General features: G+C 41.7%; 1 protein-coding gene across 3 annotated transcripts; it reads left to right on the top strand.

The window, feature by feature from the left end:
* The first annotated feature begins 750 nt into the window (after window positions 1–750).
* Window positions 751–10,165, top strand: PDCD6 (programmed cell death 6). Of its 3 annotated transcripts, XM_040055499.2 has the most exons (7): window positions 791–861; window positions 3,687–3,748; window positions 4,993–5,067; window positions 6,782–6,826; window positions 7,823–7,981; window positions 8,593–8,702; window positions 9,618–10,165. In XM_040055499.2, exons 5-7 carry the CDS (start codon window positions 7,825–7,827, stop codon window positions 9,714–9,716), a joined length of 366 nt encoding a protein of 121 aa, XP_039911433.1. In that variant the 5' UTR covers window positions 791–861; window positions 3,687–3,748; window positions 4,993–5,067; window positions 6,782–6,826; window positions 7,823–7,824; the 3' UTR covers window positions 9,717–10,165. The 3 variants fall into 3 exon arrangements, with proteins under 3 accessions (XP_039911425.1, XP_039911414.1, XP_039911433.1); XM_040055491.2 differs by lacking the exon at window positions 4,993–5,067 and having other exon boundaries at window positions 751–861; window positions 7,823–7,975; XM_040055480.2 differs by lacking the exon at window positions 4,993–5,067 and having other exon boundaries at window positions 751–861.
* Window positions 10,166–12,848: the final 2,683 nt, after the last annotated feature.

Raw genomic sequence — 12,848 nt, 5'->3', positions numbered from 1 at the left:
TTGGGTCCCATGGGACTGTAAACTCCGCCTAGAAATTGTAGGTAAAGGGAGGGGAATTTGTTTTTCAGAGGATTGTGTTCAGCCTTCAGTAAAGAATTCAGTTAAAGGTTAGTGAGGTGATGCTAATATGGCTTATACTCCAATTCCATCCTGTCCCTAAAATTCTTTCCCTGTGTGCTTTAATCCTCCGTTTGTGTTAAGGGAATCCGTTCAGCGGGCTTTGTTTCCCTCTGTCCTCCTTCCTCAGCGCTGATGCAGAGGCATCTCTTGGATTTTAAAGTTAGGCTCTTTCCCTCCAGGACACGCCAGCTCCCCTGAGTGGGGATCCCGCAGGGATCGGTCACAGGGACGGCTCCTGCCCTTGCCGGAACCTTGGTGGCGGCTCGGGGCGGGGCGGGCGCTGCTCCTCACGCCCTGCGCGCCGCGCTAGGGTCGTGCCACAGCCCCGCCTCGGTGCCTCTCGGTACCTCCCGGCGGGAGCGGCCCGAGTCCCCGCCCCGTGCCGCGGGAACGAGGCGGGCGCGGCATTCGGCTCTGCCCGGCATCGGCCTCGCCCGGCATTCGGCTCCGCCCGGCATTCGGCTCCGCCCGGCATTCGGCTCCGCCCGGCATTCGGCTCTGCCCGGCATTCGGCTCCGCCCGGCACTCGGCTCCGCTCGGGATTCCCCTCCGCGCCCAAGGCGGGGCGCGTGGCCCCGCCCGGCCGTGACGTCACGAGCGCGCTGCGTCAGGGGCGGCCGGTGGCGGCGGCGCGCGGGCGGCGCGCGCGGGGGCCATGGCGGCGGGGTACCAGCACCGGCCGAACGGCGGCGGCGGCGCCCCCCTGCCAGACCCCTCCTTCCTGTGGAACGTGTTCCAGAGGTGAGTCCCGCCGCCACGGCGGGCACGGCAGCCGGCGGGCAGCGGGAGGTGCCGGAAGCGGGTCGGCTGCTTTGGGAGTGCGGTCACCGGGCCGGCGCGTCCAGCGCGGGGTTTGCTGTGGACATCGCGGTGGTTTCCCCGCGGGAGGAATCTGTGAGAAAGGGCTGAGGAGGAATTAATGTGGCTGTATTTTATAACGAGGGTAAAGGCGATTGATGAGAGGGAGAAGGTAACCTTGAAAGCGCTGAAGTAATTTTTAACCTGAGACTGCAGAAAGGATAGTAGGGTCAGGAGGGTCAGTGTAGCAGTACGGGGAAGGCTTGTAAAAAGGAATCTGATAAATGTTAATGGAAGACTTTAAAGCTACCAACGAGAAGACACGGCTGCACCAGGGGAGGTTTAGGTTTGATATCGGGAAGAATTTTTTCTCAGGAAGGGTGACTGGACGTTGGAATGGACTGCCCGGGGAGGTGGTGGAGTCACCGTCCCTGGAGGTGTTCAAGGAAAGACGGGACGTGGATCTCAGTGCCATGGTACGGTGGTGTTGCGTCGTAGGTTGGACTTGATGATCTCAGAGGTCTTTTCCAGCCTAAATGATTCTGTGTTCTCTTGAATTCACCTGGAAAAGAGGGACCTGGAAGGGAGTTAGCAGCTTGTGCTAAACAAGCGCCCTGGCAAGGTCTTATCAGATAGGAAGCCAAAGGAGATTTCCCAATTATGTCATGTTGAGGAAACTGGGAGGTGCCTACGTTGGATCCATTTTTATGGGAGATGAGTCAAGACAGATCCTCTGACACAAGCAGCAGCAAGAAGAGGTTAAGCAGTAGACAAACAGTACTAAGTTTCTAAAACTGGCTGATATTTACGGAGTGACTCAGGAATGCAGCAGCTTACCTACCCAGCCTGCTGTAAAACAACTTCCTCTGAGGGAGGACTCGGCAGAGGCATGCATGAAACCATTTCTCTTTTTAAAGGGTCCAGAAAGAAACAGATCAACAATTTGACTTCTGAATCAGGAAAATAAGTAAAAATAAGTTTAAATAACGTAGTTAGTCAGGAGAGTTGCGTGGCTTTTGTTGAAAATATTCCTTCTGGCAGACTACTGTATAAATCCTGGACTATGTTTGTTAAGGATTGGCTATGGATATGGTGGCTAGAATTGGAGCAATTCATATAATCTGTATGCTTTTCAAAAATACTCCCAACACTATCAAAAGGCCCTTGAAGAAACTCAGTAAACCTTGAATGAATGGAAGCCTTCTTCAGTGGATGGCAAACTGACTGAATTCAGGGTGTGTGTGTGGTCATGCGCCACACTGACAGATGGAGCTCTCCTGGGATCTTTAGGTAATCTGTTTGGGAGCAGCTGGGGAAAAGAGAGTAGGTTTAGATTGGATGGTGGGAAGACGTTTTACACTGTGGTGAGGCACTGGAACAGGTTGCCCAGAGAAGCTGTGGCTGCCCTATCCCTGGAAGTGTTTAAGGCTGGGCAGGAGCTCTGAGCCATGTGGTGTAATTGAAGGTGTCCCTGCCCACAGCCAAGGGCTTGGAACTTGATCTTTAAGGTCCCTTTCAACCCAAACCATTCTGTGGTTCTATGATTCTGCGAAAAGAGGGTGAATGGTCAGGTGAGGTTTGCTGATTCCTGCAGTAACTGAGGCCTGTGAAGGGTTGCAGGAGCACCTTACAATCCTGAATGACTGGGCTGTATCAGCCTGTCATGGACAGATCATGATCCCTGTATGACAGGTGATCCCCATATGTCAGGTGGAATCCAGAGTAGGAATGTCTCTGAGGAAAAACCATTTTAATTTTGCATAATTTTGTTTATAAAAGGAATGTGCTGACTGATGGTGCTCAGGAGAAAGATAAGTAGGTCATAATGCATTTTCATGGAAATTTTAGCGTAGCACTTGGTAGCAGCTCATAAAAGGTAAAAAATGTTCACAATACTAAGAAGATAAACAGAGATTAAAAAGGGGAAATATCTATTTGTAATTGAAATCTTTGCAATTTATGCTTGCAATTTTAGTGTTGCATGCGGGTTACATAATTCTTGGAGATGAGGAAGGAGGCAATAGAATGAACTGAAAGCGTTTAGAAAAAGACAGCAAGAACTAAAGGAAAAGAAAATCAGCTTCTGTTAACAGGGGTGAACTGAGTGGGACTCTGCTTTGGAGTGGTAGTAAATGAGGGGAAACGAAAACTCTCAGTCCAAGGGCAGTGTCCTTGTATGGAATGGAGGGAAGGCCCCACCACTTTCAGACACCCTTCTAAAGAAGGCATGATCATTCTTTATTTGGGCAAATTCATTTAATTTGGCATAGAACTTGAAACATTAAGACAGTGGACTGTGAAGGCTCAAAGAAAGCTGGAACCTGCCTGTGCTTTTTCCTCTTTGAACCCCTCTGAACCCCTTTGCAGGGTCAAGGCCCTGCAGTCGATTGAGTCTTTCAGTCCTTTGGTCATATAAGTGACTTTCTCCATTGCCAACATGTGAGAGAGTCTGGGTGCCAAACCTGTTGCTCCAGTTTGCGAAACAAATAGCTTGCTACTGTGACATTAGGCATTTTGTGGATTTAACCAGCATGTGTGCTCTGCAGTTCTCCTAAACAGATATAAATAAAAATACTTCCTTATGCAGAGCATGTCCAAAAAGTAGGTCTTGCAGTTTTCTTTGGAGCTTTTATCATGTTCCAGAGACTTTGCAGGAAAATAATAATCTCATCTGGTGAGTAAGAACCAGAATGTCAAAGTCTTCAGTAAGTAGAGCCTGTTAATTTCAGCCATTTAAAGCTTACTACCTGTTTCTGTTTTTCCCCCAGAGTTGATAAAGACAGGAGTGGAATAATATCTGATAATGAACTTCAGCAGGCATTATCCAATGGTAAGTTTGTAAATGAGCAGTGAGGTAGTTCATTTTAAACTTCATGATAAATTTGTTGTGAGAATGGTTACTTGATGCCATCATTCTTTGTATAGAACGGGGTGGAAAGTGTTTCTACCACCCACTAATTACTATTTAATCTACAGCAAAGGGCTGGAAAGGGAAAAGATGATCAATCTTTGTGATTTTTTTCTTTGTTTGTTTTAAACTGAGTATCTGTTGCCACCATTACTGGTCTGTATTCTGAGGAATGAGGGTGTGCACATTACTTTATTTTTTTTCCCAGCTCTGCTTCCTAGAAATCATAACCAGTGATTCATATATTCCTTGTTCATCACTACTGAACCTTTGTTTTTTGAACCAGAATCAGTGTATAACCTGGACAAAGCTGTTTACAACCAGCCTTTTCATTGCACATAATTTCTTTTTCATACAGTATGGTGTAGGAAATAAAGTATGTTTGGAGTTTTTCCTAACAGAGTAGAAAGATGCACTCTAGATCTAGCATTAAAACTTTCTAGTAGTCTGTCAGTTCCTGGCTGTAATAACTAGGGTATTGTCAAATAACTCATGGAAACAAAATTAAAAATGAAACATTTTTCCTGTAGCCTATTTTTACTTTCCTCTCATGACTCAGGGTGAGTAGGGTTGTACTCTGTGGGGTTTTTTTTCTGTTTGGAAATCTGAAAAAGCCTGAAAAAGCATATTGAAGCTGTTTGTCCACCTTTGAGTCCATACCAAGTTCCCCTTCTTCCCAAAGCCTATTCCTATATCCCTCCTGTGCTTTGTGACTGAGAAGGGCTTAAAGTAATGTTGTGAGTTACAGCACTCACAGGCTGAAGGGCCCATTTTTGTCAGTAATTGCCTGACTGGAAATACATTTTTAAGGTTCTATCCATTAAAACTGCAGTCTTGTAACAGACTGGATTTACTAAAATATTTGTATCTGATAAATGAAAAGCAATGTGTTGTGGCTGCCAGACCTGATCCATAATTAAAATTTTGAATAAAATCTTTAGCAAAACTAAGTTAAATTAAGTCACCATTTTCATTTAGATTACAGAGCTGTTTAGAACTGTGAAAAACTGTCATTTAAAATTTTACATGCTGTTTTAAATTCTATATATTTTAAGTATCTTCTTATATGACCCTGCTATTTTTAATTTTATATACTTTAAATGTCTCCATATGATTGAATTTAAGGGTAATAGGCAGTGATGTCTCTTTTCTTTCCTTATTTACAGTGTAGATTAGCAGTTTCAGTGCTTTGCAGTTATGAAGAATGCCTACCAAGTGTTAGACAAAATATTTACAGAACTGTAAGCTTCCTGCATTCCAAGAGATTCTAGATCTTGTACACCAAAGTCACTAACAATTCACTGTATTATTTTCAGAATATATCCTCTAGTGGATGATTGTGCATGGCTGGCCTGCAACTTAACATGGGCTAAAAGAATGTAATGTGTTTATTTCTAAAACATTAAAAAAGTCTGCATTGTGCTCATTGACATTAGAAATACAGGATGGTTTTGACAATTTGACATTTTCAACCTGTGAAGTTTATGCAGATAACAGTGTGCTTACTTGGGAGGGGCTGACCATCACTTTGCCTAACTGTTTGCACAATAAAATCTTCTGTGCTGCTGTGGGAAGTTAATACTAGAGTCAGAGAGGAGAGACAGGAATAGCCTTCACTGTATATTGGAAGAGGCTGAAATCAGTACAGTCCTTCACCTCTGGAGTTGCTCAGATTTCACCCTGTGGCGGCTCTATGAGTCCCTTGAATGTTTCAAGATGACATAAGTTAACTTTCAGACTGTATTTTCACTCTTATTCTGTTCAGTGTTAAATGCTGGCACCTTACTAATTCCATTATTTCTTATTTTATTGAGGAGACACACAGCTCTCAGGTACTGATATTCTCTAAAATACTATTCAGTCTAAAATACTGCTTCAGCATTTTCAGAGCCATTTTTCCTCTTTCTCTGCTTATGTTTCTCTTTATGTGCCAAGAAGTCCCAGGGCCTGCCAACCCTATAGTGCAGGGTTCTCCCTGTAGAGTTGCACCACTGCCCGTGACACAGCAAAGCCAAGGTGCCAGATCCCAGCTCAGCCCTTCTGCTGGGATTTGTGGTCAGCTGACACATCCCTGGGAGCGCCTCTGCACTGCCCTCAGCTCACAGCTCCTTTGTGGTCTCACCAATTCCTTGGGTCCCTGCAGGCAGCCACAGCCAGTTAATTATGTGCTGCTTCGTGCTCCTGGTTCCTTCACAGGCTCTGGAGAATGGATGATGAAATTCTAGATGAGGCACAGGATCCCTCTTCATTTAAAGCTTAATGCTTCCTAGCGCTCGGGAATGCTCTCAGCCAAGTGAAAATTATTTCATAATTACAAGCCTCTAAATACTCAGAGAAGTGCAGAGCTACTCTCCAGATGATTACTGCCCTTTCAAACAGCAACATTTCTTGGTCTAAAAATACTTATTCAAACTAACACTTAATTGTTTTAGCAGTGGAGGTGGGATTTATACTAAACGACTCTAAACTGCAGTGCATGGTTATGCCATGTTGGAAACCCTTTCTCTTTACTTCTGTCAGAAACTAAATGCCCTGGGATAGTCCTGTAAAAAGAAAATGAGCAGATGGGTTTTTACTGAGGAACAGATAGGAGACCTTGATTGAGTTACAACTTAAAACACTTCTGCTCCTGTCAGTAGAAAAGAGGTACTTCAGTTTAGATTGTGCTTTTTATGCAATACTTCCTGACAGCCTGGGATGAAAAGGTCGTTCTTAGATCTTCCAATGTTTTTTAGGGTTTTTTGTTGCAGCCTTAAAAGTGCTGGTTTCTCTGTGGTATTTATAAAGCAGAGGTGGTCTGAAGTCATCTCTGAATGAGACTTTCTTACTTCCAAGTGGCCTTATTAATAACACTGAAGTCAACGTTATTAGCTAATTTGTTTCTTTGGTTTGTTGCCTTTTTTTAAAATGTTGAGGAATTCTTAATTCTCAACTAAGTAATTCTTTCTGTTTCAGGCACGTGGACTCCATTTAATCCAGCAACTGTCAGGTCAATTCTTGGTGAGTGTAGTTGTGTGATGTGACATAGCCCTAAGATACTGTTTTGTGATCTGTTCAGATGATTGAGAATGCTCTCAATTGCTACACTGATTTTTTTTTTTCCCTTGGAGTGCCCAGCAGTAGTAAGTTAAATTATTTTCCCTTTTGATTGCTAGAGGAATGCCCTTTGCATACACACATGTGCACTTGTCAAAGTAGCCTGAGAAAATATTACTGCATAATTGATTAGATAATATATGTAATTTATGTATGAGGAGACTGTTATCTTAAATTTTCTGAAAAGATATTATATAAATTGTTTTGGGAAGTAGATTTTCCTGTCTTGAATTTAAGCCTATGTGTTACTCCAAAAATACCAAACAGAAGCCTTACAATGCTTGAATTCTGTTAGTGTCTAAACTAATTGCCAGTAGTGTGGAAGGTGATAGTGACAGAAGAGAAGGCTGACGATTCAAGCACAAGAATCTCTTCTATCACACAGTTCATAAATCCAAGGACAACATTTTTTGCTTTGCTTTCAATCAGTGTTCAGCAGCAGTCTGAATTCCATCACTGGGTGACATGCTTATTGTATAAAGATAACAGTATCAGTAAGTCAAATGCAGATGAATATCCCAGCACTCTTGGAAACTATGTAAGACTTTTAAATGTGTCCTTAGAGAAGAACAGTCCACCCCTCTGCCCATTTTAATTTATCACTGGATAATCAATCAAGCCCTCAGTATTTTTGAACTGAAAATGAAAACCAAGGAAAAATAAACATTCTGTGATTTATTCTGGTACTTTTATCTTGCTTTATCATTTTTTCCTTCAGTGGATGACTGCTTGCTTTTTCTTGGCAGAACTTTCCAAATTACCACTTGCATTTTAGCAGTTTCTTTTCTCTCTTTAGTACCTTCCACAGAGCACTCTTGTAATCTACTTAAAGTCCTGGCAGATCTTACTGAGGAGTAGTATGACTGAGGTTTTATATGTTTTTCTTACTTTTTACTTCAGGCATGTTTGACAGAGAAAACAAAGGGGGTGTGAACTTCAATGAATTCACGGGAGTCTGGAAATACATCACAGACTGGCAGAATGTCTTTCGAACGTATGACAGAGACAATTCTGGAATGATTGACAGAAATGAACTAAAGCAAGCACTAACAGGTTTTGGTAATTCATTAGTAATTACAGTTTTTTTGACTGGGTTATGTCATAGAATAATCTGCTTACTGGTACTGTTGCAGAGCTGTACTGCTCTGACAAATGTGACTAAAAACGAGGCAGGTGAAGGGCAGCTCTCCTTTTAGGTATAAGGTACCTTTTAACGATGTCATGACACATCCAGTTCCAGTCTCCTCTGTGACACACTCTGAGAGCATTACCAATGGTTCAGACAAAGTCTGAACTTGGAGGGTACTTGATAGAACTTGCCACTGTTTAAAACAAGGCCAGCTGTCTATGCTGTGAGAGCATACTGATGGCTAAAGAACTTTCATTCTAGTCACTTCATTTGTAAAGACTTGAGCTGCAGCCCTAAACCATTCCCTCAATCAAACAATCACTTTAATCTGTAATTACATTTACTGTGACTCTGTATATAATTATTATTAAGCATGGGTTTTATTGCATGCATTTTAGTTTAACAGAGCTATTTAAGGGAAAAAAAATCATTGTAACTTCTGTTTTCTGGTTTTGTTACACATGCCTGCTAAACAACCTTGTCCTTCTTATAGAAGGACTGCAGTAATTGAAACCTTTTAAAGTATTTCTCTTCTTCCAAGGTTACCGACTGTCTGATCAATTCTATGATATCCTTATTCGGAAATTTGACAGACAGGGAAAAGGACAAGTTGCTTTTGATGATTTTATTCAGTGCTGTGTTGTTTTACAGGTAAGAAAGGAGATGTACTTTGATGTCAACTGAAAAAAACAAAACCTTTTCTTAAGCTTTTCTGGTTCTCAGTTTAACAGTGGATCTAGAACTTGCTTTTATTCATAATAAGTTATTTGAACCAAGTATATGACAAGTGCTAGAAACATTGTTGTATATTGGTCTCATTAGTAATTCCTTTGTATCTCAAGTAAATTTGATAAAATGGTTGAGGGACAAAAAAGTGTAAAATAGTATCAATGTTTTACAGTGTCTTTTACTCTTCAGAGCTGTTCCTGTAGGGAAAACAGTAGAAATATACAAAAAATCTCCCAACCTTTCAGTAACACCGAGAGCAAGAGAGAAAGAACATGGAGGCAAAGCAGTGCCCTTGTAAAAGTAGCCTCTCTGTTATTTAGACACATCAGTCGCCTCTGTATTCATTTGAAATATAAGGCAATTATAATTAGTCACAGACTTGAACTTTGCTAGAAAGGGCTTTGAAATTAAGTATCACTCAGCTGATGTTAATGAAACTGTGCTGGCATTTGTTCTGGTCCTTTATACTGGGGTTATGCAGAGACTGCTCAGATAGCAATGGCCCACAAAGCATATTTGCCTAGAAGGTGAAATATGCACAAGGTTTGCATTGGATTCTGTTTCCATATGACTCAAACACTGCACTGTTTTTGCCGCTGCTTTAAAGCCTGTTACAAAAAGCTGTCTCGTCTATAATGAAGCGCCTAGGTAGCCTTAAGTATTGCATCATTACTGCAGTGAGCTATCTTTATATCTATAGTCTGTAAAATAGCTGCAGAGGGTATGAACAGAAAGGGTTCACAAAGCTGTAGAAGCCCAGGTGGCAAGGGGAGGCTGTGGCAGTCTGAACTTTCCCCTAGAACAAAAATGTCTATTATTTATTTCTCTCCTCCTCAGAGGCTGACTGATGTGTTCCGACGATACGATACTGATCAGGACGGCTGGATTCAGGTGTCCTATGAGCAGTATCTCTCCATGGTCTTCAGCATCGTATGATACCGTATGATGTATGACCAGGAATCCCACGCTGGCATTACACAGACTGGAGTTGCCAAATCTTCCTCTACTGAATAAGATCATTGATGTATTATTATGGGTGTAACATCACATTCTTAAATTTTGTATGTTGGTAATCACCGCCAGAATCGGTACTTGAGTTGTGTTTTATTTTGTACTATTGTATCATATGACCATCTCTGCTTACTGTAGTACAGAAGCACAGAATCTCGATTTAACTGGTACAATGTTGAACATTACCTCTTACACATATCCTGCATGAGAAAAATGACTCTTTAGAAATGCCAAATCAAGATAATGCTTGTTAGTTTATATAAGTTGAAAGCCAGAAGTTGCACAACATGTTTTGCATGTGCCTTACTTTTATAAGAGTTTAATGTATTAATTTTTAATACAGAACTTAAAATTAAGTAAAAATACTAGGTCAACTTTTTTGTATATTTCTCTTTTGTACAGCTTTAAGGGGATGGTGATTTTATTTCTCTATTCTCATTTTCTGTGATTCAGGGATCTATCCACTTGGATGGCTTTTGTTTATTTTATTTTCTAGCTGCCTCCTTCTTTCAGGGTACCCTTGGGATGGCTTCAAATACAACTTCTTCACAGCTGTACAGAAGTTCATACAGCATCTCCCTTGAGAAGTCCCCCACAAAAGTGTACTCTGACTCTGAATATGCTCCCTTTGCTTGTTGTCTCATTTAACATCAGAAGTCTTCCTTTTTGTGCTGAAGCATTTAGTTGGAGTGGCCTTGAATTGACAGTCATTCTCATAACTTTACCCTACATCTCACCATTTACAGTAATGAGAGAGAGTGAAAAAACTCAAGCAAAACAAGTAATGACTGATTCTAGTCACACACCCTCTCCTGCAGGAACTCTGAAGAAGCAACTTGGAGAAATAAAAAAAAAAAAAGTCAGTTCCAGTGTTGCTTCCAGGTGACCCTGAGATTGGCTCAGATGGTCAGAGAATGGTACAAATAACACCAAGCTCACATGTTCAATCCCTCTGTGGTCCGTTCACTGAAGAGCTGGACTTAGTGATCCTTGTGGACTCTTTCCAGCTCAGACTCTTCTGTGATTGTGTCTCACCAAGAGTAGAGTGTCTGGTCTCAGCGTGGAGGCAGCAAAGTGGCAACTGTGCAACTGTTATCAAACATCCATCATGCAGAAAAGCTGCTACTATTTGTCAAGTGATTATCAGAACCTTAGTGACAGCTCAGAAACACTCTGAACATTCTTCTGTTATCAAATATGTGGGGAAAAACCAATGGCCCCCATAGCATAAGCACACTGAAAGAAGGAGTTCTCCCAAAGCACTTCAGATGTCATCACCCAAAAGGCAAGGAATTGGTTTTGAGTGAGGAGGGAGATCAGGAATAATGACCAGTGTAAGAAACCACCTCATCCAACAGCTGTGAAAGTTGCTTACATTGAAGAAAACAAGGGAAAAATACTTCCATCAGTTACTCTTTGAACCTCCCCTCCCTAGAAGGCTGAGATAGTAACTATATATGCTCTCTCCAGAAACAAAACAGAAGAGCCCCAAATTTCTGGGCTCAAAAAAAAAAGCTGCCCTGTTTATTTCCCACTAAGGAACCTGTCCCTTTGGATCATACACCCACATAAAATCCAGTAATTCTAGGAAGCGTTTTGAGGAATATTAGTAAGTCCAAGATACAAACTAAAAAGCTGGAATCTGAGAAACTTCCCAAGTTGTCTCCCCTGAAAGATGTCTCCATGTCCAGCTGACCTTGTTGTATTTCACTGCCCTTCCAGCAGGCTCCAGCACTTCCTCCTAAAGGAGCATCATGGATGCAGAGAATCATCTGGATTGGAACAACTCTTGTCCCACTAGGAAACACTTCTTTCTAAAGGTGTGAAAGCAGGTACACCACAGACCAAGAAACTGGCTAAAAGTAAACCATTTATCCCCAATGCAAGACATGTTCCAGTCTGGATTTCTGTCACTGGCAAATTGGAAATTTGCTCCAGGGGCTCAGGTGCATTTTGAGAACTACTGCCTCCATGCCAAGGCCTCTGATCTGATGTAACTGCATTGGCGCTGACAGGCCAGGCATCCTGTGCTGCTCTGCAGGCTGTCAGAACCTACTTTGTGAGGTTGTTTCTTGAAGAGAGATTGGATTATAGACAGAGTTCTGCTCCAATTCTGTACTTCATGGGAGCAAGATATTGCAAAGGGTTTTCTTGGAAGTAAGGAGTACTCAGCCCTCTACAGTTCAGGAAAGCTTTAGTAAATCAATGCTGTCTTAATTTAACAACTACTCCCAACTCCATTTCAAAATGCAACAACTGTTTCCCCACTGCAAGACTTTGCACAACAACAAAGGAGGGACAATAACTGTTGCCCAGAAGGAAAAATAACAGAACATGTAGGTGGAAAGAGAATCTAATGTGGGTGGAGGTCATCCAGCTGCTGTATGCCACACGGGTATACAGTGACGGCAGTAAAATCCAAAAGGGATGAGAAATGGGGAAAAGAGTTCTCTGCAACAACCTCAAATGAAAAGGTTTTAACTTGAATTGACAGAGTTCCAGCAGTAATATTTTCTAGTAACACTTTTTTCTACAGCTTCAGTTGCACTACACTTTCTGTGAGAAAATACTATGGCAGCAACATTTGTGTAAATAACTTCTGGTAATTTTTAAATGTAGATATAATAACTGATCAATCCTATAGACTTTTAAATCTAAACTGGCCAACACCAGTGGTAGAAAAAGCAATTTTCTCTTTTAAGCAAGAAGGTTTAACTATGTAATTCAGTGGATGGAAGTGTATGACACAACTACAAGGTGTATGACATTATAAACCACTCCAACACTTCAGTAAAAGCAAAGCAGTAAAGGGCACTGAACAGGAAGCAGAAAGGCAAGTGGATCTTTTCAGATGCAGAAACAAAATTATGACGGAAGATTTTAGGGAATTGAGTTTACATGCTCAATAATAAATTATTCTGTTGAGTTTTTATTAAAATTTACATAATAAGATCCAAAATGTTTTATGACAGCTCATGAAGACTAACTGCTTCAGCACAGGTATTTAATGCACAGAGACAAAGTTTCAACATGGGTGAGAAGGAAAATGATAGTCCA

The sequence above is a fragment of the Hirundo rustica genome, chromosome 1, assembly GCF_015227805.2.
Source record: "Hirundo rustica isolate bHirRus1 chromosome 1, bHirRus1.pri.v3, whole genome shotgun sequence".
Lineage (NCBI taxonomy): Eukaryota > Metazoa > Chordata > Aves > Passeriformes > Hirundinidae > Hirundo > Hirundo rustica.
This window is presented reverse-complemented; position numbering and strand designations above follow the sequence as displayed.

Coding starts and splice junctions, on each gene's coding strand:
- PDCD6 (XM_040055480.2), top strand. CDS start 776: ATGGCGGCGGGGTACCAGCACCGGCCGAACGGCGGCGGCGGCGCCCCC. Junction 7,982..8,592: donor GCAAGCACTAACAGGTTTTG/GTAATTCATTAG, acceptor TCTTCTTCCAAG/GTTACCGACTGTCTGATCAA. Junction 8,703..9,617: donor AGTGCTGTGTTGTTTTACAG/GTAAGAAAGGAG, acceptor TCTCCTCCTCAG/AGGCTGACTGATGTGTTCCG.